The sequence below is a fragment of the Rhipicephalus sanguineus genome, chromosome 4 (assembly GCF_013339695.2).
Source record: "Rhipicephalus sanguineus isolate Rsan-2018 chromosome 4, BIME_Rsan_1.4, whole genome shotgun sequence".
Lineage (NCBI taxonomy): Eukaryota > Metazoa > Arthropoda > Arachnida > Ixodida > Ixodidae > Rhipicephalus > Rhipicephalus sanguineus.
The window spans coordinates 115,483,838-115,509,162 of NC_051179.1; the positions used below are offsets into that span (position 1 = coordinate 115,483,838).

General features: G+C 48.0%; 1 protein-coding gene across 1 annotated transcript in view; it reads left to right on the plus strand.

The window, feature by feature from the left end:
* Positions 1-22,427, plus strand: part of LOC119391529 (glucose 1-dehydrogenase 2) — an 85,281-nt gene extending 62,854 nt beyond the window's left edge. Inside the window, exons 6-9 of the mRNA XM_037659207.2 lie at positions 1,705-1,774; positions 9,839-9,875; positions 14,701-14,764; positions 22,227-22,427. Of these exons, the coding sequence (XP_037515135.1) occupies positions 1,705-1,774; positions 9,839-9,875; positions 14,701-14,764; positions 22,227-22,427 (372 nt within the window). The remainder of the gene's footprint in view (positions 1-1,704; positions 1,775-9,838; positions 9,876-14,700; positions 14,765-22,226) is intronic.
* Positions 22,428-25,325: the final 2,898 nt, after the last annotated feature.

Below are 25,325 nucleotides of genomic sequence, written 5' to 3' on the forward strand. Positions count from 1 at the left end.
CATTCAACAACCTACTCGTTGCGCAAATCGCATTGTGTGACGCCTGGTTAGAGAATTCGCGTTGTGCGACGCTTGGTGCTTATTTTACTCTTCTAGCACGCTATGTTGCATATGCTAAAGTGGTTCCTTCCCGACATGAAACCTGTATTTTTGCCAAGCAGTTTCAAGCACCGGTATGGCTCAGAGGTTGAATGCTGGGCTCCCACGCAGAGGTCCCAGGTTCGAACCTCGTTCCATCCTGGAGTTTTTTTCTTATTTCGTTTTTTTTTTCTTATTTCGAGCGATACTGGTTACGGACACCGGCGGCGGCGGCGGCGGCGGCGGCGGACAACTACGGCGCCAAAAACGGCCGGTGAAATGACCTCATAACAGCTTTCGCTGTAAAACAATCGCCCTTCGATGCGCCGTGCGTCGGCGGCCGGGAGACTCTAGCGAGGCGAGCGAGCTGGACCCTTTATGTGGTGAAGCCGCGGAAAGGGCGCGGCGGCGAAGAGAAAACGAACGCGGTACTTTTCCCGTTCCAGTGACTTTAGTCCACATTAGAATTACTGTATATGCTACCTTTAGGTAGCAGAGTTGCGCATCCGTCTTCCAAACGCCGCTAGCAACCAAGCGTTGCGGAGAAGCCGACGCTCGGGTCAATTCTTGTATTTCTCGATCGCGCCGCTGCAGCGAACTGGATTGACACTAGTCATTCGCAGTAAAGTTAATCACCGGTCTTCGACACGCCAGACTTGCCGATCGGTGACCCAGTAGGCATGTCGCCTGCAAAAACGGAGCGCGTCTTCGCCGCATAGCTGTGGTTGCTAGCCAGACCTATGCGCAACTCTGCTACCTTAAGGTAGCATATACAGTAACTCTAGCCCACATCAAGCGGTGCTACATCTTCCAAACAACAATAGACATTATACAAGCTCTGATATACCAATGCCCTAAAGCAATCAACTATTTCTGTGACGACATGTTTCACTTTCGTGTTATACCGATTCCTGACAGAGGGATCAACCATCTTTTTTTTTTTACTTTTTAGTATTCAACGCAGAAGGAAGGCATCGGAAACACCGAAGGTTGCGTCTCATATTGTAATTAGTAAACGTGCCAAAAAAACATCCGCCACTGTCGTTATTGAGTTAAGAAAGCACGGATGCACGCGCCCATGTGCTACAGGTGAACCACCTTTTTTTTGACAGCTGTGTTGGCAACCCAGTAAAATACAACTGTGCTATTCGTTCATTTTGCCCTCCACTCGTCATTGCGACGTTAGTGTGTGTGTGTGTGTGTGTGTGTGTGTGTGTGTGTGTGTGTGTGTGTGTGTGTGTGTGTGTGTGTGTGTGTGTGTGTGTGTGTGTGTGTGTGTGTGTGTGTGTGTGTGTGTGTGTGTGTGTGTGTGTGTGTGTGTGTGTGTGTGTGTGTGTGTGTGTGTGTGTGCGTGCGCGTGTGCGTGTGTGTGTGTGTGTGTGTGCGTGTGTGTGAAAACTGCATCAGTGGCTACATGCGCATGTTTATATCAATTCTGAGTGTTTCATTTGTCCACGATATCACCAAATGTCCATTGTATAATCGTGGAAAAGGCAGTAATAAACTGTAGTTATTGATAGTTGTACTCCACAGTATACACTCCCATAAATTTTGTCACGTATGTGAATCAGCTTCCTGTGGGACTTGATCAGGTGATAATCAGATTTTCTTTATCTTCTGAGGCAGGCACTCGGTGGAACGTTTTACAACATCAGCAAAGCTGGCCTGGATCAGTTAACCAAGTGCGCAGCTCTTGGTGAGTGTCACGTCTCAGACCCGGTGGCTGAGATGCCACTGCCTCGAAAATGTTTATCCAGTGTGTTATAAGGAGACACTGTTTCAAAAGTGAAACTACGGGCATATTGGCATGTCAGATTGCATTGCGTGCTTTATGCTATCTCTGCGCATTCATAACTTACGAAATGTTGCGCTACTAAACCACCAATTGTCACAGCCATCATTTCCGAAGCACACTTCTCTTTCTCGTGTAGCAGCGCGCCGCAAAAGTGACTGTGAGCGTAAGTGCACTAGCTCAAAATGACACTAAGTTTGCCAGTGTGACCGGGGTATTAGGTAATACGTTTGTGAAGAGACCATGGCAATCGATAGCGGCTGCGTCAACGGGAAAGTAATTACATTGTGGCGAAGCAATTGGTACTGTTAAACGGCTGCGTTCTCCAGCGGCTCCTAGTGGGTCGTCCTCTTGTAAACGCCGCTCGCTCTCGGAGCCCGTGCTTTGGCCTGGACTGTCGCCATAGCGAATTGTCGCCGAGTCCCGTCCAATAAACCGCTTAACAAATTGGTGGAGAGTGCTGTGCTCCCATTCGATGCCTCTGGAGCTTCGATCCCGTACCCTACCAGCTACCATGCCTCAAGACGCCGCCCAGCAGACGCCTCCGCCTACACCGACCTCATGCCCCGGTGTCCCTCGTATCCGCGACCCCCCAGTCTTCACTGGCGCAGATGGGACCGACGTGGAGGACTGGCTCGCGATCTATGAACGCGTGAGTGTCCCCAATAAATGGGACGAGGCGGGAAAATTGACCAACTTGGTTTTCTACCTCGCGGGTGTGGCTGGCCTGTGGTACAACAACCACGCATCCGATTTTACGACGTGGTCCGAATTCAAGACCGCCATCATCAACGTGTTTGGCCGCCCTGCCGTTCGTAAGCTGCAGGCCGAACAGCGTTTGCGAGAACGAGCTCAGCAGGCCGGCGAAACCTTTACCAGCTACATTGAAGGCATCCTCGATTTGTGTAAGAAAGCCGACGCCACCATGTCGGAATCTGACAAGATGAGGCACATTATGAAAGGCATCGACGACGATGCCTTCACGATGCTGCTCGCCAAAAACCCCAGCACAGTGGCCGAGGTCATCACGCTCTGCCAGAGCTACGAGGAGCTGCGCCGGCAGCGGTCGATGACCCGTCGCTCTCCATCCCGCGACGCCGAGCTCGCTGGCTTGTCGACCATATCCGACCACTCCGCCTTGCTCGCAGAGGTGAAGTCATTCGTGCGCGAGGAAATTGCGCGCCAGTTCTCGCTGCTGGACTTCGCTCAACCTCAGTACGTTCAACAGCCGTCAACCACTCTTCTCCCTCCCCTCCGTCGAGCGATTGAGCAGGAAATCGCGGAGGTCATGCCTGAGTACCACCAGCACCATCCAGCTCCTGCACCACTCAGTTACGCCCAAGCTGTCGCCAGGACGTCCCCAGTAATACCCGCGGCAGCCCCACACAGTTACGCCGAAGCCGCCCCTAGACATCAGTCCTTCGAAGCGGCTGTGCCGGCTACCTACGCCGACGTCATGCAGAGGCCACGACTGCAGCCAACGATGCAGTCATATCAGTCGCCACCCCGTCAATCACGTTCTGCGCCATGGGCGGGCCCTGCTCCAGCAAACCGATGGCGCACACCTGACAACCGCCCCATATGCTTCGCATGCGGTTACGCCGGCCACGTGGCGCGTTACCGCAATCGCGTCCAACCGCCTCAAGTCGTGTCGCCCGCCACCAGCCCGTCAAACCGCACGTTTTACGCCTCACCTACGCCTCTGTCGCCGACGTCACGCCAAGCTCCGTCTCCACGCTCTCCGTCTCCACGACGTCGCTCACTGTCGCCGATGCGCCCACGTCCGGTCGCTCGCGACCAGGAAAACTAGTCGTCGCAGTCCAGGAGGCAAGGGCTGCGACGCTATCGAACTGCGAAAGCCCTCAGCGAAGCCCATCGAACGTGATAGACGTGTTTGTCGACGGTGTTCCCGCATCTGCCCTTGTCGACACTGGAGCCGCCGTATCCGTTATGGACCAAAAATTGAGCCGATTACTGCGAAAAGTGAGGACGCCACTTTCTGGGATGTCTCTCCGTACAGCGAGCTCCCAGAGTATTCATCCTACAGCGATATGCACAGCTCGCGTCGTCATTCAGGGCGTTTTGTACGACGTCGAGTTCATTATAATTGCTGCATGCTCTCACGACGTCATCCTGGGATGGGATTTTCTCTCCCGCCACGACGCCGTAATTCATTGCGCACAAGCCGAAATCGAACTCCCCCCGTTCTCAGATCTGACGCCGGCAGACACTTCATCGGTATCGAGCAAGATCCTCGTCAAAGACGATACCAAAGTGCCTCCAAACTCGTCGACGGCTGTGTCAGTCGACTGCGCCGGTCTCTCCGACACCATTGCGCTCATTTCGCCATCTGACCACGTTTGCACAAGGAGAGGCTTGTTGGTACCTTTCGCGACTGTCCAAGTCACTCAGGGCAGCACCGCTATTTTTGTTAACAACCCATCTCCATACATTGTTACGTTGGTGCGAGGGGAATGTCTTGGCAGAGTGGAACACCTCGAAGACGCACAAGTTATGGACGCACCCGATGACACGCACTGTCCCAGTTCCGGTACGCTCAGTGCTGTTTCCGCGTCCGATTCGTCACCTGCTGGTGTGTTTAGGTCCTCCATTGCTGACGACCTCACATCGGTCCAGCGTTCCCAACTTCTGTGCCTGCTGGAAGAATTTCGTTCTTCTTTCGATGTCGGGCAAACTTCTCTCGGCCTCCGCTGTTACGCATCGCATCGACACCGGCGCCCAACCACCACTGCGGCAACGTCCATATCGCGTGTCTCCCGCAGAACGCCGGGTCATTAACGAGCAAGTGGACGATATGCTTCGACGCGACGTTATTCGACCCTCGGACAGCCCATGGGCCTCTCCCGTTGTTCTCGTTGCAAAGAAGGACGGTTCCGTGCGGTTCTGTGTGGACTACCGACGGCTCAACAAGATCACTCGCAAGGATGTTTATCCGCTGCCGCGAATCGACGACGCGATTGACAGCCTGCAAGGAGCCGAATTCTTTCCGTCTCTTGATTTGCGCTCGGGGTACTGGCAAGTACCCATGGCGGATGACGCTCGACCGAAGACAGCCTTTGTCACGCCCGACGGCTTGTACGAGTTCAACGTCATGCCGTTTGGTCTGTGTAATGCGCCCGCGACCTTCGAGCGCATGATGGACACCGTTCTGCGCAACTTGAAGTGGCACACGTGCTTGTGTTACCTCGACGACGTCGTGGTTTTCGCTCCGGACTTCTCCACGCATCTCCAACGTCTGCGGCATGTTTTGACGCGTTTGCGCAACGCCGGCCTCCAACTGAATCTGAAGAAGTGCCGATTTGCAGCACGGCAGCTGACAATCCTCGGCTACGTCGTCTCCAAGGACGGAATCCTTCCTGATCCGGCCAAGCTTCGGGCCGTGGCCGAATTTCCCAAACCTACGACCGTAAAAGAACTGCGCAGTTTCGTAGGATTGTGTTCGTACTTTCGACGCTTCATACGAAACTTTGCCACCATCATATCGCCGCTGACGAAGCTCCTTGGAAGTAACGGACCCCTCAATTCGTGGTCGTCCGAGTGTGGCGACGCGTTCGCAAAGCTCCGTCCTTTGTTGACGTCTCCTCCCATCCTACGCCACTACGATCCTACGGCCCCAACGGAGGTACACACGGACGCCAGCGGTGTAGGCCTCGGCGCTGTCCTTGCGCAGCGCAAACCAGGGTTCCCCGAATATGTCGTGGCATACGCAAGCCGTACGCTTACCAGAGCCGAGACCAATTACTCAGTCACGGAAAAAGAGTGCCTGGCGATCATATGGGCCCTTACAAAGTTTCGACCTTATTTGTATGGTCGCCCATTTGATGTCGTCACCGACCATCATGCACTATGCTGGCTGTCGTCATTGAAGGATCCCTCAGGCCGTCTCGCCCGCTGGGCACTTCGCCTGCAGGACTACGACATCCGCGTGCTGTACCGCAACGGACGCCAGCATGCTGACGCCGACGCCCTCTCGCGCTCTCCCTTGCCTGACGACAATGCCCCCTGCTCAGTATCTCACATGGCTGTTGCTTCAATCAACGTTCACACCATCGCTACCGAACAGCGCAAGGATAAATGGATCACCTCGCTGATCGACTTGCTCACTGATCCGTCGGCAACACCATCCACTCGCGCGTTGCGTCGTCAAGCCCACCATTTCGCCGTTCGTGACGACCTCCTGCACCGACGCAATTACAACGCCGACGGCCGCCAGTGGCTACTAGTAATACCCCGCAGTCTGCGTTCTGAAATATGCGAAGCCTTCCACTCTGACCCGCAATGCGCGCACTCTGGGGTATCCAAAACTTACCACCGCATACGACAACGATACTTCTGGCGTGGGATGTACCGCTACGTGCAGAAGTTCGTTCGCTCCTGCCTCGATTGCCAACGCCGAAAACCTGCAACGCATGTGTCGCCAGCAGGTCTACAACCATTACCTTGCCCTAACCGTCCGTTTGGGCGCGTGGGCATCGATTTGTATGGACCCCTTCCTCTGACTTCGGCTGGTAACCGCTGCGCCATCGTCGCTGTTGACCATCTAACGCGATACGCCGAAACCGCCGCCCTCTCAGCGGCTACAGCGCGCGATGTTGCCTCCTTCCTACTACACAGATTCATACTGCGTCACGGTCCACCCCAAGAGCTTCTCAGCGATCGAGGCCGTGTCTTCGTATCGGAAGTCGTGGAAGCTATTCTGAAAGAGTGCCATGCTGTTCACCGCAAAACTACTGCTTACCACCCGTAGACGAATGGCCTAACTGAACGCTTTAACCACACGCTCGGCGACATGCTGTCAATGTACGTCGCCGCTGATCACACCAATTGGGATGCCATTCTGCCCTTCGTCACCTACGCCTATAATACCGCCCCTCAGAGCACTACTGGTTTTTCACCCTTTTAGGGGCGAAGCTCCTTAAGGCGGCACCCGTTCGTCCCTCGTAGTCGTCGTGGTCGTAGTAGTGAGTAACAAGTCTTACGCTTTGACCTCCAAGGTGGTGCCGGTGGGAGATTTCTCCTGTGCGTTGTTGAACAATAAAAAATTCGCAGCGTGCGCGTTAACTAAAAGCCGAATTCTTCTGTCTCTCATTCCCCATTAGCAGCCATTGGCATGTTCCAGTAGGAAACGTTAGTAGAAGTAGAAGTGTAAGTGTTAGCTAAAAACCGACTTCTTCTGTCTCTCATTACCATTAGCAGCCATTGTTTACCTCCAAGGTAGTGCCTGGTGAGATTTCTCCTGTGCGTGATTAAACAATAAAAATTTTGTTCAAAACGCCGTTGATTGATGAAATAAACCAACGAAAGACGCCAGATGTTTTGTAAAAGCAGAACGAAAGAACGCCAGATGTTTTTCTTAAAGTGTAGTAGTAGTAGTTGCATGTAGCCACCTCGCCCGATCATCAACGGGCGAGGTGGACCGGCAACGGCGCGAGGACCCTGCCGTACGAGAGTTAAATCACACTAAAAGACATACTTTGCGGGCGATACACTCTAGTGAGCTTTCAACTTTTCGTCTTAATGTACATGATAAAGAAATTATTTCTACGAAAAACGCAAGGCACACCTTGAGCAATATGTTTGGTTTCGGGACGCTAAATGGAACCATGAGGCGATGCGAAGCCGGAGCACTTGCACGATCGCGTTCCGTTGGCTTTCGTTGGGCATGCTACCGACCTCGCGTCGTGGAACGCGCGTCCTGTCTTCCCTCTAGCCTTGCCTTTAATTCGCACAGGGCGAGCGGGGAATGCGGTCGCTCTTGGCGCTCTTTCGCTCGGGAGCGGACTTCTTCCTTGCATTTCACCGATCACAAGTGATAATGAAGGGACCACGTAAGCCAACAGTACAATAAAAGTTTGATGTTTAATATATACACGATGTTTCACACTCTTTATATTATGTACTGGGCGCATTTCACGGAAGAGTTTCACGGTTTACAGATGATTCCCTCCGTAGCTTCGCCCCACTCATCATCATTCACCCCGTGGATATGCTGTGATTTTTTTCTTACTGTACGGAAGGCACCCGTCGCACACCATCGACACGATACTTCCATACAAGCTGGATCCATCTGAGTGTGCGCCTATTTCTGACACAGCCAGGCTTGCTGAAGAGTGTCGCGAGCTTGCCAAGACATTTACGACGCAGGAACAAGAGCTGCAGAAGAGCATTCGCGACGGCACCACCACTTCTGAGCCCACGTTCCTCCCTGGAGCGCTCGTATGGCTCTCGGTCCCTACCACTGCAAGTGGCCTCTCTTCAAAACTGCTGCCGAAATACGAAGGCCCATACCGGGTCGTCGAGCGCACATCCCCGGTCAACTACTTGATCGAACCCATCGAACCAGCTTCGGACATGCGCCGTCGAGGGCGCGACATAGTCAACGTGGAGCGCCTCAAGGCCTACTATGACCCACTCATTGTGACGAGCTGTTAGGTCGCCGGACGGCTCCCTTTTCGTACCCGGGGTAATTGTGGCGAAGCAATTGGTACTGTTAAACGGCTGCGTTCTCCAGCGGCTCCTAGTGGGTCGTCCTCTTGTAAACGCCGCTCGCTCTCGGAGCCCGTGCTTTGGCCTGGACTGTCGCCATAGCGAATTGTCGCCGAGTCCCGTTCAATAAACCGCTTAACAACATTCTTTGGTACAGGGTTACCTAAGTAATCCGAAATTAAAGTCGGGGGCAAGAAGAGCTGCGTTCCAAGTTTGGGGTGATGAAAAGATCTGCAAAATTGTTTAAACATATTGCCTTGCGACAGGATTATACACACGTAGGTTCGCACTTCCTTTCATGTGCTTTATGCTAGCTGTTCTGTCCTATTCACCGATAATGAAGTGAGCGCTGTTCTTTGGAACCGCCTCCAACGAGTGCATTACATCGCTGTGGTCCCCAACAGAAGCTATATAGCGAATTCTTGAGTGAAACATTCTTGTGTACATTACGATTACCCGAAAGAAGGTGGTTTATTTAGCCCCCGTTAACTAACCGCCGCTTACCCACGTTCCACTATTAAAATTTATTTCCCAATGAAATGTAGCTCTTATTCAACAGGTTTTGAAGGTATTCGTGTCACAAGGGTTTCAATTCTGTACCTGAAATTTTCCACTGTGTCAACCCGCACAGTTTACTTTCCTGTGTTTCTACAGTTTCTATTCTAGATGCCTAGGATGTAGTCACAGGGGTCGTGTAAGGTAATGCTTTAATTGGAGCACACACTTTGATGCACCCTCTTGATCCATCGCTCTTTTATCTCTGTATTTCACCCCCATAAATTGTGTACAGTCAACCCGCAAAATGTACGGACCACGCGAGAGCGTGCTGAACTGCCTCGTCACGCCACCTACAGTCAACCGCAGCATTAGGACGGAAAGTCTTCTTGTTATTAACTGGCTTAACAATTTTCGACTGCCGCCCAGGGCGTCCTTAGTTTGTGGACGTCTCGTCAACCGCTCATCCTTAGTAAGGACGTCACACTTCTACTCTGACAGCAGGATCACAGCAATCACGGCGTTCCTCGAGCAGTATGCTGCTCGGTTTGTGTGAAGACTGGGCAATGCTAGCAGCTATACCAGCTGATATACTCCTCTCGAGAAACAACAACGTGGTTACGACTGCCGAAAAGTGGGTCGCCTAGAAAAGGAGAAGAATGGGAAATATCCTTGCATAGTGATAAGATTGACAGGCCGTCGATTAAAGGAGGGATGTGGCTTGAGCCTAGCGCTGCTCCCGATCGCCGCTCACGTTGCAGAAAATGCCGCCAAGAGGCTGTTGGCCATGCGCTCGCCTGGTCCAGAAACTCTTGCGGTTGGCTTTACCATTTCTTTTCACAACATTACTTGAAGTACTTCAACGCACAGCTTCTGTAAATCTGTTAATATCTGCAGACAGTTACGGACATTACCGTGCATGATGTTTTGCAGCGATGGTGCTCATTTCAACATTTGTCTTTACAGAAAATGCGCAGTATGGAGTGCGCGTGAATTCTGTGAAGTAAGTAGGTGAAATTCTTCTAAAAAGACGTCTATGAACGTAGCGACCAGTGTTCAATCTTTTGAGGAGTGTATTTCTGGGTTAGATGTATCCGCTATCCTTGACAATGGCGGTAATCGGGCTTGTCGGTAGTTCATGCTCGCAAAATAACACGCAAAAAAACGACGGACGAACACAAAGAGCTCGTTTGTCTCTGTGTGTTCGTCAGTCGTTTTAGCGCTGTTATTTTACGACCGCTACCCTTGATATACCGACCACCAACGCGTGACAAAAATACAACAAGCCGAATTCACAAAGCTTTCCTTTCGTAAGTGCTCACTGTCAATGCGGCTTCGCTAATGATATGGCCAGCATTGGCATTGCCTCAAATTTCAGCGTAAGACGCTTTACGGGTCAATGTGTCGAGCTGCTAAACCACCTAGAACCAGATTCTTACTCTGCTACAGTGTCATATTCACTGTCTCTCTGAGTCCACGTCCGCCCTGAAAGAATAGGCAGTATTACTACCAAAAGACACGCCACTGTGCCAACATGGTTGTTCGTTTTTGCTCATGACCACGACAGACAGGTTTTTAGGGGCGAAGCTCCTTAAGGCGGCACCCGTTCGTCCCTCGTAGTCGTAGCAGTCGTAGTGCGTAACCAGTCGTAACGCTAGTACCAGATCTTGACCTCCAAGGTGGTGCCGGTGGGAGATTTTTCCTGTGCGTTGTTGAACAATAAAAAATTCGCAGCGGTAGCTAAAAGCCGACTTCTTCTGTCTCTCATTCCCATTAGCAGCCATTCTTTACCTCCAAGGTAGTGCCTGGTGAGATTTCTCCTGTGTGTGATTAAACAATAAAAATTTTGTTCAAAACGCCGTTGATTGATGAAATAAACCAACGAAAGACGCCAGATGTTTTGTAAAAGCAAAACGGAAGAACGCCAGATGTTTCTAAAGCAAAACGAAAAGACGCCAGCTGCTTAACGAAAGACGCCAGATGTTTTCTAAAGCAATGGTTTTCTAAACAATGAAAATTCACAGCGTACATGTAAAATTAAAGTGAGCTGCAAGTCGTCATAACTCATCGAACCTTTAGTATAAACGCGCCCGATCTCACGTCGGTGATGATGTACTGGGCAGAATTCACGGAATATTCACGGTTTACCGATGAGCCTCCGCAGCTTCGCCCACTCATCATCATTCACTCCGTGGATATGCTGTGATTTTTTAACAGGCTGCCCGGGTCATATCCTGCTGTCTTTGAGAGCTGCTATGGTGGTGCGACTGCTTTTGTTGCATTAGATAGCTTTAGTGACGCGGACCCCTGCCATTGGGTTCCCAAGTTCTTTGTTTGTTTGTTTGTTTGTTTGTTTGTTTGTTTGTTTTTGTACTCGTACCGCGTTCTTATGTTCGCCGGCCGCTTGCAAAGGGAGGGCAAAACAACGCTAGAGCTTCGGTGGGCAAGCCGCTTATACGGTCCGCGGCACTACAGCTCTCTATTGAGTCTCACAAACAGTGCCATCACAATGTGATGCGTCGCCAGAGCAGCCTTGTCCGCGCCCGATTACGGAAGTCACAAATTCCTGTGGAGCTAAGCCAGCCATGTTGTGTGGATTTGATCTAATAAAATGTTTCGAAAGTTGTCAAAACGTGCTGGGCGCTGCGTTAAGCAGGTAGTCTTGCAGAAAGGCAATATTGAACGTTTCAAAGCAATTTGCATTTAGTGAGGTATTCTGGGCGGTGACGCCACCTACTGTTCTGCTTCACCCTCATTCTTTTAACACGAAAATGTTTTATGACGGATTTCCGTCACGGATATGACGTCGTAAAATATAAAGACTAACATGTGACAAAGAAAAAGAACTATCAGAAAAAGTTCCGTCATTGGGAGTCGAACTTACAACCTCTCGATCGCCAGCGCGCAGCGCGAAACGACTCCGCCACAGACGCCATGTTCTCTACTATGCTAACGGCGAGCTATTTATGTACACCATTCGCCGGTGGCGGTACCCAGAGATCGACGGTACAGCGTGTTTTCGTTATCACTAGCAAGATTGCGCGAAGGGCTCGAAGAGCGCGCTTTAAAAGTCGTTCCCCACGCGGATTAGCGCGCGCCTCGACAGGGCGTGGTCGCTCGTGCGGGCGCTTATCTCGTGATCTCGGTGGTTTGTACGCCTCGCGCTCTGCCTGCAACTTTCCGTTGAGAGCACGAACCTCGCTCACTGCAGCGGCCGCCTTTGCGAAAGGAGCGCGCTGCTCACACAGAAATAAGTTACAACTGTGACAGTTCGCGCTCATCCTGTGTATGTTCGTTCCGCGCGTCCTTTCTGCTTGAGCAGCGCATTGCAAGTTACGAGCGGCTTGCCGTTCTTCGTGTAATGCTACAATTTGATGCTGTAGCATTCATTCCTTCACGCTTGGGGCGAAAGAATGCACAACAAACGCTCAACTACGTCTGTTTAGACACGTTTCACTTTCGTGTTATACCGATTCCTATGACAGAGGGATCAGCCATGTTTTTTCCTTTCGCAGTTGTTTTAGGTGATCAATCCTACGCTTATATTGACTGATGCTGTTCTGCAACTTTTGTTTTGCGGCGATGAGAGCGTATTCTCTTTTTCTTTTTCTGCTTCATTGGTGTCTATCACCAATGGTAGACACGGACGCGCACTACGCCCTTCCTTGTATCTCCTCACACATAAAGCTCTCCTCAGTGAAAGAGTCCTACCGTGATGCCTATCAGCGTTTTGGGTTTTCGATATTGAAGATTTAGGAGAAACAACGCTCTAATGAATCTGGAAGGAATCGCTTTAATAAAACCGCTACATGTTTATGTTTCTTTGTACGCTGGTAAATCGACTTCTCACAGTGCAACCGATCTCGCTGATGGGAATGAAAGCCGCGTTTCTGTTAATTTGGTCAAAAATGAAGTTGTTCTTGCAACGTATTTTAACAGCCATTGTTCCTGAGCTCACTGATGACGTGTTTGTCGTAACCATCGAGTGTATTTCACAGTGAAGCGTTTCTTTGTGAGCACGTTCTCGAAACTAGGGATACCACGAGCAGGCAGCGGAATTTAGGAGCTGGGCAGAAGAAACAAAAGTGCGAAATACCATGCGACAAAACAATGTACAACCCGCAAGGAGAATTAAAGAGATCCAGGGTGAACACTCGATTTATTACGCAGATGGTGCCACCTTCTTTGTATTAAGATAGACCTTTTTTGGGAATTTTTGGTGGCGTTATATATTCTCTGCTAAAGAGAGAATTTGCCTGAGTACCCTATTAGCGGGGCATACAGGTAAACAACGAGTTTTCGTAGAACACCCCTGTTACCGCATACGGTAACAGAGCTATTCCACGAAAACGCTACTAGTACACGTCGCAATTTTATAACTGAAAAGTTCGATTCTAGGGCCAGATGCTTCCCTTGAATATGGCATGAGATATTCATAAATAGCTGGCACATATCAGCTCATCAATTTTAATTTTTGTAAAACATTGGAGTAGCACAATATATATATATATATATATATATATATATATATATATATATATATATATATATATATATATATATATTTTCTTTTCTATGCCCAAGGCTGTTGCTAATCTGGTGCTGCCTTGGAGGTTTCTTTTTTCCTGGGGCTTGCACATTACTTTTTCGTTGGTCGCGTGCATCTGCTTAATATTTCAAGCATTTCAGACGAAAAAATATTCCCAGATATCTGCTGAACGCAGCCCTTCGGATAACAATAGTAATAATTTCTGGGCTTTTACGTTCCAAACCCACGATATGATCATGAGACACGCCGTGGTCGGGGTCTCCGAAAACTTCGATCACCTGGGGTTCTTTGACGTGTTCTTAAATCTGAGTACAAGGGAGTTCTTTGCATTTCGCCTTCATCGCAATGCGACTGCCGCGGCCGGGATCGATCCCGTGTTTTTCGGGTCAGCAGTCGAGCACCGTAACCTCTGTAACACTGCGGTGGCTGCGGTGGTTGCGGTGGCAACCCAGCCCTCAGGAAGCGTGATGTTTTTCTCCATTGCGAGCTTGGATCGAGACGATGGAATATCACCCCTGGGTGGCGTTAAAGGCGTCACTTGTTCGGTTAAAGTTACAATGCCGGTGGCTCATGCGGTCTGGTACTTAGCGTTGTGTGGTGCAAAATATATGATCCGCTGTGGTCGAAGAATATCCCACACTTGACTCTGTCTCACTGTCATGAATTTTTAAGACGAAAGTGTTTTATTCCGGGGTCCCCCGAGTACTTCCGTTACGGATATGACGTTGTTAAAACGGACTAGAAAGAAAAAAAGCGAGAAATCCGCCGCTAAGAATCGAACCCATGACCTTGCGGCCGCGACGGTAAGCGCCCGAGGCTCAATTGACTAAGCTATACCTTGGCAGATGCCGGACACGTCACGAACGCGCCTCATATCTTTCACACATCTTCTCTCGCACGGGCGCTCTGTTGGCGTCGACACGCAAAAGAACATAGGTCCGGGTTATTTGTCAGCCCACAGTGGCTCCATATTCTTGCTTAGAATGACTATGCTCTTGAAGATAATAATAGTATAATGCCTGCACCGCTGAACACATTTCAGTTGTTTTAAGAACAAACGTTCGTTTCGAATATTTATAGCGTCGCGGTTTTGCAACCTCGGGAAAAAAAATGCGATCATCTGCTAAATCTATCACCTTGTCCACTCGCAGAGAAAATGTAGATGCATTGGTTTGTAGCGAAACTGTGAATGACGCTTCCATAACTGGTGGAAGTCCAATACGTCTTGGTCGATCGTAGCATCGCAAAATACCTTCATTGTGAATTCTCTTCCTTTCAGTCCTGCTGTGATTGCCACCAACATAGGCAGGAAACCCGGCGAAAGCAAAGAGGACCATTTTCAGGTGAGCAGCATGTGTCCCAGATTTCTGCCGGACAAACGCCACTGTACACTGCTGGAGGTGGCGGGCACATTGGCTAACTAAACACCCACCAATTACTTGTCACAACAAGCACTAATCTCCCAGGAAGTGAAAGTAGCAAAATGCAGGTAGCGAAGTTCACACCTGGCTTGCTAAATTGGTAGCTAGGTAACAAACTTTATTTAGAGTCCAACGAGGAAAAATTGGCGTCCCCATATTTACTGCCTTGTCCGTAGCGCAACTCACACTACTGAACTACAATCACAGAACGATTGGTTTACGCTTCTTTGTTTTATGTGCCGCCTCCATTAAGACACGAGGTCCACTCTATTGCGGCGCATCTAGTGAAATAATAATAATGAGGCGAAACGGTACGGCATTGTCCTATAGCACAAATAAAATGTTCTGCAGTGTGTTACACTCTGTGTAACACTCCAAGGCGAAAGCCTGCTTCGAGCTTGGTAAGGCAACAAGTGAGAGCCACGCCTTAAATCACCTTGATGTTCTGACGTTCTCAGTCGATTGCATTGCTCCGCCTTGGACCAAGCGATGATGTCAAGCGATAACGTCACACCATTATGACATCATATGAGGTCATGTGATGACGTCATGATCACGTCACAAACTTCGTCGATCTGTGATGGTACGTGCTGATGTCACTACATGACGTCATCAATGACGTAGATCACGTAGGTTTTTGTACCGTATCGTTCGTCTCCCGTGTTTCGTCCAACAGGCCGCGCAGCGAGGCTCTTAAGGCTTTCTTCTTAATAATTGCGAATCACTTCACGAGATTACCATGGTAACTACGCGGTACAATATCATGTTGCAGTAGCAGTGTAAATGAAGGCCACAGACGAGAATCGCACGTACAAACACACACAGACACAATCTTTCAAGGCTTCAGCGAAATTTTTAACTGCGCAGAGAAGACAGGACAAAAGGGGAACGCAGGCGCACACACGAAGCGCAGAGCTTCCGACTGTGCGCGTCTGTGTTCCTGTTTTCGTCCTGTCTTCGTTGCACAGTTTAAAATTTTGCTAAACCTACGAACCGACTAGCCCAGCAACATACCTTGCTTCACTATCAAGGCATCTACGCGACATCTACTCTAACAGCACCTTCAAGGATATTAGTGACCCTAGTGTGAGGTAGCACATGTCTTACCGGTAAGTTGCCGTAAATTTAGAGAAACATTCGATCTTCCGGACCCACATTGCTGTACATGCTGTTTGCATACAGGTGCCCTATGTAGCAGAAAACTGTTATTGCGAGAAAAATCAAGGAAATTTTACTTCGTCTAAATTTTACGTAAGACTGCCACAAAATCAGCGTAACATACCATGCCAGTAGATAAAGAAGCTTTTATTAACTGATCCTCCCTGCTTCAGTGTGCCAGTAAGTGCAGTCGGTTACAACCTTACAATATATGCAAGCTGCACCCACTGCCATCACTGTTACACCCAGAGAGAATTTGCATGGAAGTTCCATTCTATCACATTTCCTCATTTCGATGACGTCAATCACATCTTGCGTGTTGCAGGTAGCTGGTACACCAGCACAGAAATATGCTCGGGTCGCTGGTTTTATGTCGGAAACTTCAACTCCCTGGTAAATTCGGTCTGAGATTGCAACCAGAAAATCAGTTTTTAGATGCGAAGTACCTTAAGGCGGAGCTCAATCCGGTGGTGGTGGTGGTGGTGGTGGTGGTGGTGGTGTGCGGCGTGACCACCCTTACTGCGCATGCGCATACCCTCTCCACACACCTCTCCACTCACCCTCTCTCCTTCCCCTCTCCACTTTCCCTCTCCCCTTCCCCTTTCCGCTTCCCATCTCCACCTTCCCTCTCCCCTCCCCCTCCCCCCTCCCTCGCCTCTCCGCTCTCCCTCTCTCCTTCCTCTCTCCACTTTCCCCTCCACTTTCCCTCTCCCATCCCCCTCTCCTATACCCTCTCCCCTCCCCCTTTCCACTCTTCCACTGAAACGCGGGCTAGACATGCCGAAATTCTCTCCTGCGCAACGCCGCGATGAGCTCGAGCGCATGCGCGTCCCCTCCCCTTCTCCCTCCTCTCCTACGCTGCCCCCCTCTCGCCCGCCTGTCGACCGCGTTCCCCGCTCGCCCTGTGAGAATTAACGGCCGGGCTAGATGGAAGATACGACGCGCGTAGCGTCCCTCTTCGCGTTCCACGACGCGAGGTCGGTAGCATGCCCAACGAACGCCAACGAAACGCGATCGTGCAAGTGCTCCGGCTTCGCATCGCCTCATGGTCCCCTTTAGCGGGAGATGGTGTAATTTTTTTGTCCTTTGAATGTCGTGCAGACAAAGCAATCGTCGGTAAGCTAAAGTACATGCTTAAGGAGCGTCTCAAGCGATACATTAGGCAAGAAGAAAAAGCCTGGATGAATGGGCATCTTATTAAGCTTACCAAGCAGAGCAAAAGGGCTTTTTTCCGATACTGTCAAAATAAAGCTCCTTATAACTTCGACAGCTTGTAATGTAAGATTGAGAAAAGCTGGAACAGTCCACGCAGAATCTCCTCTGGGAGTTGCCTAAGATGTGTAAGCGTGACTGTTATTGCATGCTTCGGCCGTCCCAAGAACGCCGTGTTCGGGCGGCATCGCCACGGCGTATCCCAGAATTTTGCCAGCATTCGTCAGGGCTGGAACGCTCCCCTTCATATGCCGCATCCCGCGACCGCCGAAGCGCCAGTTTGGCGTTAAATTTTCGCAAAGCCTAAATTCTGCTGATGTGTACAATTCTCTCTGTCGGCTTTACATATTGTCCTCGAGAGGGCTTTTAAGTCACTACTACGGAATTCAACGAAGCCTTCATAAAAAAAATTACACCATCTCCCGCTAAAGGGGACCATGAGGCGATGCGAAGCCGGAGCACTTGCACGATCGCGTTCCGTTGGCGTTCGTTGGGCATGCTACCGACCTCGGATCGTTATTAACGGTGTTATTAACTTTGTAGACGAAGGTGAGACGGTTAACGAAAGTCTTTATTGAGCAGCGTCTAGTACTGGAGGTGTGCACGTTGCTTTGATGAGGATGGCTTTGTGGTCGCTGAAGTGAACCGTGAGGGGATCTTGGTGCAGTGGGTGGATCTTGAAATAGGTGAAGACGTGATCAATGCATGTGCCGTGAATGGTAGTTCGCTGCCCTTCGCTTCGCAGCTTTGACTTGAGTGGACGCAATTGGGCTGATGCTGACGCGTGCTTGCGTCAGCGCACTCATTGACGGGACTGTTGCTTCCATCACGCTTCATCGGAAGCACCAATGGAGTCAAGCGGAGTCGACCAAAGCAAGCGCTGCACTGAACGCGTGCTGCGCTCTAACCGCTTAGAGGAGGAGAGTAGCGCAGAGAGTAGCGCATGCGCCGCGAAAGCAAAAGCGAGAACGCAGGAGAAGCGCAAGCAAGTGCTGGTAGAGAAGTGGAGAGAGTAACGCGCAGCTCTCGGAGAGAGGGAAGGAGGAGAGGCGCGCATGCGTAGTGTCAGTGCGGACTACCACGGCGCGTGCGGATTACCACGCCGCCTTACATACCCCCGAGCAAGAGATGCGTCGCATCTAAAACAGTTCCCCTTTTACATTTGTTTTACTCCGTGGTTTTAACGCGTTCATATGGTTCAGATATACTCATACTCTGCGAGCTTGCTTGTGTACGCCAGTAGCCCGCCACGGTGGTCTAGTGGTTGTAGTGGGCGACTGCTGACCTGAAGGGCGCGGGATCAAATCCCGGCAGTGGGGGCCGCATTTCGACGGAGGTGAAATGCTTGAGGCCCATGTACTGGTCGAAATTTCCGGATCCCTCCACTACGGCGTCGCGCATAACCACATCGTGGTTTTGGGATGTAAAACCCCAATTATTATTATCATTATGTAGGCCAGTGGGTAAGACACCCTCCTTCGGCGCATGGGGGCTCGTGTTCTAACTCAGGCACGACAAGAAATTTTGTTTTGTTTTGTTCATGAAGTTCTTTATGGCGATGATCGTTTTACGTGACAGTCGGCATAAAGATTCTTACAAACTTAAAGCGTCTTTTGAGGTTGGTAAAGACTTTCCTAGTAACAGAGCTTCTAGAATTATGTGGAACTATGTGGTAGCGAAAGAAAGAAGATGGCTGTTACGGGCTCATTTTTCTTTGTTAGACACAATATTAATGAGAACTAACCGACAATAATGCCAAGGAAAGTATAGGAGATGCTATTTGTAATAATTGGGATATAAATGTGAAGAAAGTAAAGTGGACGACAAGATAACTTGCCGCAGGCAGGGACTGAACCTCTAATAACGCGTCCGATGTTCTGCCACTGAGCTTTAGAGGGTATATATATGTGCATTTAAACATAGTAGCGTTCATTAATATGTGGTAGTGAGAAAGTTAGCCCGCCAAATCTAAGTCACGATGGTTTGACAGTCACTAGCGATCGCGATAGAACCACCGTTTTCAACGACTTCTTCAAATCGCTTTTTCACCCTCATACTCAGGTTGTGGTTGGATGCATAACACACCAGTGTTTGTCCATATAGCAGGTAGTGCTTCCATTTAATTGCACCTATAAGCACTTACAAACGTCAACGAAGATAAAGCAACTGGACCAGATTGTATCTCTGCAAGCGTCTTAAAGCGCTATTCTGATTTAGTAGAACGTCACCTTTACGTTATCTGTAAAAAAAACATTTGATGAGGGCGGTCTTGCCGATAACTATAAAGTTAGTAATTCTGCACTTGCTTTTAAAAGTGGCTCTAAATTAGAAGTGTCCAACTGCAGGCCTATTTTCCTGACCCCAAATTGTTGCAAACGACTTCAGCATGCTCTGTATTGTTGTATTTCCTAACTTCGGTTGGTTTAATAAATTGTTGACAACACGGATTTATAACAGGATTTTCATGTACAACCTCATTAATTGATTTGTATAAAGACAGAACATCGGCTTTCCAAAACGGAGGCCATATTCTTTGTTTAATTTTGGATTTCCAAATGGCGTGTGATACTGGGTAACATTCAGTTCTAATACAAAAGATGCAGAATTTAAACAATGACAAAGCCGTTTGAAGCTGGATAACGGACTACCCGACATCAAGGAAACAAAAGGTGGTTTTAGGCTGCATCGTGTTCATGTTTACTTTCTGTCACTTCACAGGCACCCAGGGTTCTCTATTCGACCCATTTCTGTTTATTGGGTTACAAATGATATTGGGGATGTAAGCAACAAAATCAACGTTGCAGTTTTTGCTGATGATGGTATGTTGCATACTAATTTGACTGATCAAAATAACTCTACACAGATTCATGACTATTTCAACCCCGTAGAGGTAGGGTGTAAAATTAATGACAAGATAATAAACAGCAATATGTGTGTTCTCGTCGTTTCTAAAAGGGTCAATCGGTTCATGATAAATCACTACGTTTTAAACAACCAAATTGCTAGGAAAGAAGACAAATACAAGTATTTGAGTGTTATGTTTACTGAAGATGGTGCATGGCGTGAACAAAAATAACAGTGTTGTTAGCAGGGCAGGAAAAGCCCTAGGCATTCTACAAGGAAACCTTAAGCAGGTGACTGAAGAAGTTATGTAGACTGCATGTCACGCCTATGCCAGACATATACCGGAATATTCGTGTCAAGTGTGTGATCCGTTTCAAAAGGTGCATGCTGATACACTTGAGTATATTCAGTCTATTGCAGCAAAATTTGTTCTGGGGAGGTATGATCCCTCAGAAAGTTCTCGAGACATGAAGTGAGGCCTTGAGTGGCAATCTTCGAAAGATAGAAGACGTAGTCTTCGGCCTTAACTATTTGCTTGAACTTACAACAAGCAAACGGGAATCAATGCTGCAGATTACACACAACAAGCGCGTTATCGCTCCTCGCGTTTGGATCACAAATTTGAAGTTTGGCCATACACCCTTCCGCCATACCGATGCTTTCCAAAATACTTTTTTTTCCCGAAGACGATTCCCGAACAGTGGCACGCACAAAAAGAAATAAAAAGACAAAATAATGAATTGTGGTGGAAATGTCGCCGGATGTTAGTAGGGCCTTATGCTGTTTTATATTTTGAGTAAATGAAAATGACCATAATTATATCAATATCCACTGGTATTTACTTCTTTGTTAAAGTAAAACTAATAATCTGTATTGTGCTTATTCAGCAGTCATCAATAGCCATTCCCGAACTATCTACAGTGTACCAAATGCTTAGGCACTTACACGACACAAAGCTATTTTGATTAGTTTTGAATGCCAAACCTAACGTATGGTCCATACAATGTTTCGTCATGTTCACGACGCATGTTTCCAAGCCTATGATGGGCGCTCCATTTATAGCTTTGGTTTTATTTAGCACATGAATTCAATTATTAAATTAAGGCATACATGCATAGGTGCTAATGAGACCAAAATTAGTAAACATTCATTTAACGGCTATATTTTTGACAACAGTTGCGCGAATTATACTATCCACCAATACTGCCACTCTACGCAGGGCAGGAAAAAATTTTCATTCTTACTATAAACAAAGCATCATGCGACATAGGAGTACCTTAGCAGTTACCTAACTAAAAACACTAAAAGAAACCAAACGGCAGCCTTTAATAGTTTTTCCTAGCTGTTGGCTAGTAAAGAGATGCCGCGCCGGTAGTAAAATACCCTCGAAGCAACTAAGTAAATGGGTTTACTAATGGCGCACTAACATTTTCAAGATTGTGCTTGCGGGCATGGGTATGTGATATCGAGCGGATGTATTCTGTCGTTTGACTTTGCTCATCTGCATGACAGGATTGCTGATAATTCAGCAGGGAATGCATCAAAGCATAACGCCAAAGATGGTTATATATGCAAAGAAGCATGTGTTACTTTGTGACGTGTGCTGTTGGTGCATTCTAAATTCATTTGATATGGGCAAGGGTCTGTGTCGTGCAGATGAGTCGTCTAGTAAAAGAAAACAAGATGTCTACCAATTTTCAAGCGGTATTGCGCCTTGTCATACAATGTCAATATTGCGCTCATCTCTTGCGATAGCCCAGTGGTCCTGCCGTTGCTCTCCTTAGCCCCATAGATCACGGGTACGATGCCGACCGTCATGACCGCATTTCAATGGGGCGAAACTCAAAAAAAGACCAGCACTGGTTTATGGCACGCCAAAATGTTTACGAAGCTTGTGAAAGAATGACCTCGCGAACATGAATGGCTTCACTTTCTTAATTTCATCATGAGCCCCAGAGCACATTACACAGGGATGTGCACGATCTGGAGGGAGAGTGCTTGACAGTGTTTGCGAGTGAGTCAGGAGGCATTTGTGTTTGATAAATCCGAATACAATGGCGCATCGGTGATCCTGGGCGTTGTTACTCTAATCAGTATGCATTTTAATGAGTGCATGAGCGGCCAATTCGTCTTTTTGATGTTACTGTTGTTTCGTTGTTTGCTTGCTCAGCACCTGAGCGAGGCAATGGCTCATGCGCACCTGATGGGTCGCCTTGGCACGCCGGACGAAGTGGCACGCCCCATTGCCTTCCTGGCCTCGGACGACGCCTCGTTCATCACGGGACATACCTTGCCGGTGGACGGCGGTCACCTGCTCATGACACCCCTGGACATTTCTCCAGCACAAACACCAGAAGATCAGGGGCTTTAATAAACCATATATGGCCATGTCTGTTTGAGGCAAATACTTGACTTCCAACTCCCAAAAAAAAGACTTGACTCAGTACACTGCTGATGTGCAACATACCGATGACTCCCGAATGTAAACAAACACGCTACGGTTATCTCTCTTAAGGAAAACAAGAATTGTTTGTAGACCTTCCGGTTCCGCGATATTTGGCTTTAGGCATTCGGCAAAATTGTGCGGCGTTCTGCAGTTTAGTCATCACTACACAATAAGCCTACAAAAGACTCAGCTTTAAATTAGTAAGAATTATAAACCACCAGGTCTTGCTGAGACCACCTGCCGATTTCAGTCGCGTACAGTTGACAAGAGTGTCGCTTCACGTCCGCCCCTGTTTGTAACCCTCCCGTCCTACCGTCTAACAAGAAGGAAGGTCAAATAAAGAGCGAACGTCCATGGGTCAAAAAAATACCTGCTGACGTACTTTTCTTGCATCGTGGATTGCATTACTCCGCTTTATTTTTAGTGGGAGTAGCTACGGAGGCACTGCTACGTCTCCTGAGAGACGCCAAGATTGACGTCATATCGCCACATTGTGCATTAGGTATTGTTTTTGTGCGCTAGCCGGACATTGAGATTTGGATAGTTGCTTTATGGCCCGTTGTACACGTTTCTGCTCTGTCATTCTTTCATACTCAAATTCAATTTCCAAGGTACAGGGTAGCCAACTGGAGGTTGCCTCATGTTAACCTCCCTGTGGCGGACACAGCGGAAACGGGCACAGCACAAACGTTTAATAAGAATAAGAAACTCGCGGCAAGTATATACAGCCAAAAATACGCAGGAAGAAAAAGAAAAATACACAAATGAAGAACGCACATTAACACATATTAACGCTTTCTGTAAAAAAGCGGTATTTTTGTAACGTTTTCAGCCCAAAAACCCGGTAGGGAAAGGGTTTAGAAAGTATAATATTACGTGTTTAGTTCACAAAATACTACACGCGCACTTCCCGCTACCGAACGCAACATACGACATCTTAAGTGGAAACACCAGGCAAGCAGCATAAGTTAAATATTTCTTCCTGTAGCAATATCTACGGTGAACCATTATTAGTATTTTTGGTGTTTTAACGTGGAACACCGTGCCTACGGAAACAAAAGTAACGCGTAACCTTGACCTTACATTTAGAGGCCTCTTGGCAAGTGCCGCGGCGGCTGCATTTTCGATGGAGGCGAAAATGTTTGAGGCCCGTGTACTTAGATTTAGGTGCACGTTAAAGAACCCCATGAATGATATTGTGGTTTTGGGACGTTAAACCCCAGATATTATTATTACTCTTGGCAAGTGAAGTGTAATATCTCTTCCTTCGTAGATAAAAAATGATAACATAAAACTTGCTCATGTTCATGAGCAAAACCTTCGTCCATGGTGATCTATGTGCGTTGCTAACTTTTGTATGTTTTCTATGTTGGACCAGCCACTAGACACGCAGGCTATTTTTCTTTCGAATATTTTGTACGCTTTTTCTCTACTTATGTATATAAAACAAATTGTGATTTGTTTTGATCTGAGCATTCCAGAGGAGCCCATCTCATGGTAAATGTCGACGTTATTCGAAGAGTGCTGACGTAGCGAAACATGTAACTGCCACTGTCCGAAGGGACAGTAATAAGAAACACTATTTTTCTGGTGTTAATAAATTACCCTTTCGCGATACCAATAGCACTGCTTGTGACACGTGGAGACGCTTGGTAAGCGTGAAAACACGCACAAAAGAAAAGTAGTGACGCCGCCTTGAAGCTCCCGCATCAACTCGCTGTGACGTCACAGATTTTTACGGCGTCTACTAGGGTACACGTCTCTCTGAATCGGTAAAAGTGAAGTACACTGCCCTCTGAAGAATCCAGACACATAACGTATGAAGTTTCCGGAAATTTAGTTGAGCCGATGTAGCGTAAATACAAAACAAACACGAATTAAAATCCGTGCACAGATTTCTACGGGAAACCTAAAATTGAAACCCTGACCTTCATTTTCTGCTCTGTTCATAAACCTGCGATGGTAAATTGAACGGCAGTAGAGCTTTCAAGCAATGATTTATCAGTTTAACTTGATTCGTTGTTGCACATTAGTTTATTTTGAAAGGCATGAAGACAAACGTAATCCACTTGAGAACAAATGGGAAGAAGAGGGCATAACGCGAGCACTTCTTACAAATGATTTACTAAATCGAGCATCACGCTTTGGCAGTATCTATCTATCTATCTATCTATCTATCTATCTATCTATCTATCTATCTATCTATCTATCTATCTATCTATCTATCTATCTATCTATCTATCTATCTATCTATCTATCTATCTGGTCGACTACGTCTTGTTCTTGTGGTCGTTTCATTAGCTATGTATACACCAGAGCTACGATGCATGACATAAGTGAATGACGAACATGAATGATGGATCATGGATTGAATATCATGGCGCGCTTGACACGTACGTCATTTCATACGCGACATCATGATGCGACCGCGGTCCTTTCATGCGGTATAGTGCAATGTGCATTACATGAAATGCGTGTGTCACAAACGCTAGTCACAAGACGTGACATGAATGTTCATTACATGAATGCAATCTATGCCGGGACATTAATTACACAAATTATGTACTTGTCGACAGTAAGCCAACATTAGCAATTTTCAGTCAAGAACTCGTGACATCATAGCTGGTGTACCCCAGGGCAGCATACTTGGGCCTCTTCTCTTCAACATTTACATTAATGATATCACAACCATTGATTATCAGTCCAGATTCATTATTTATGCGGATGACACTACAATACTTCTGTCAGCAGATACACATAATGAGCTATCTTTGCGCGGTAATAATGTATTAAGTAAGCTTGAACTCTGGACAAACGAAAATG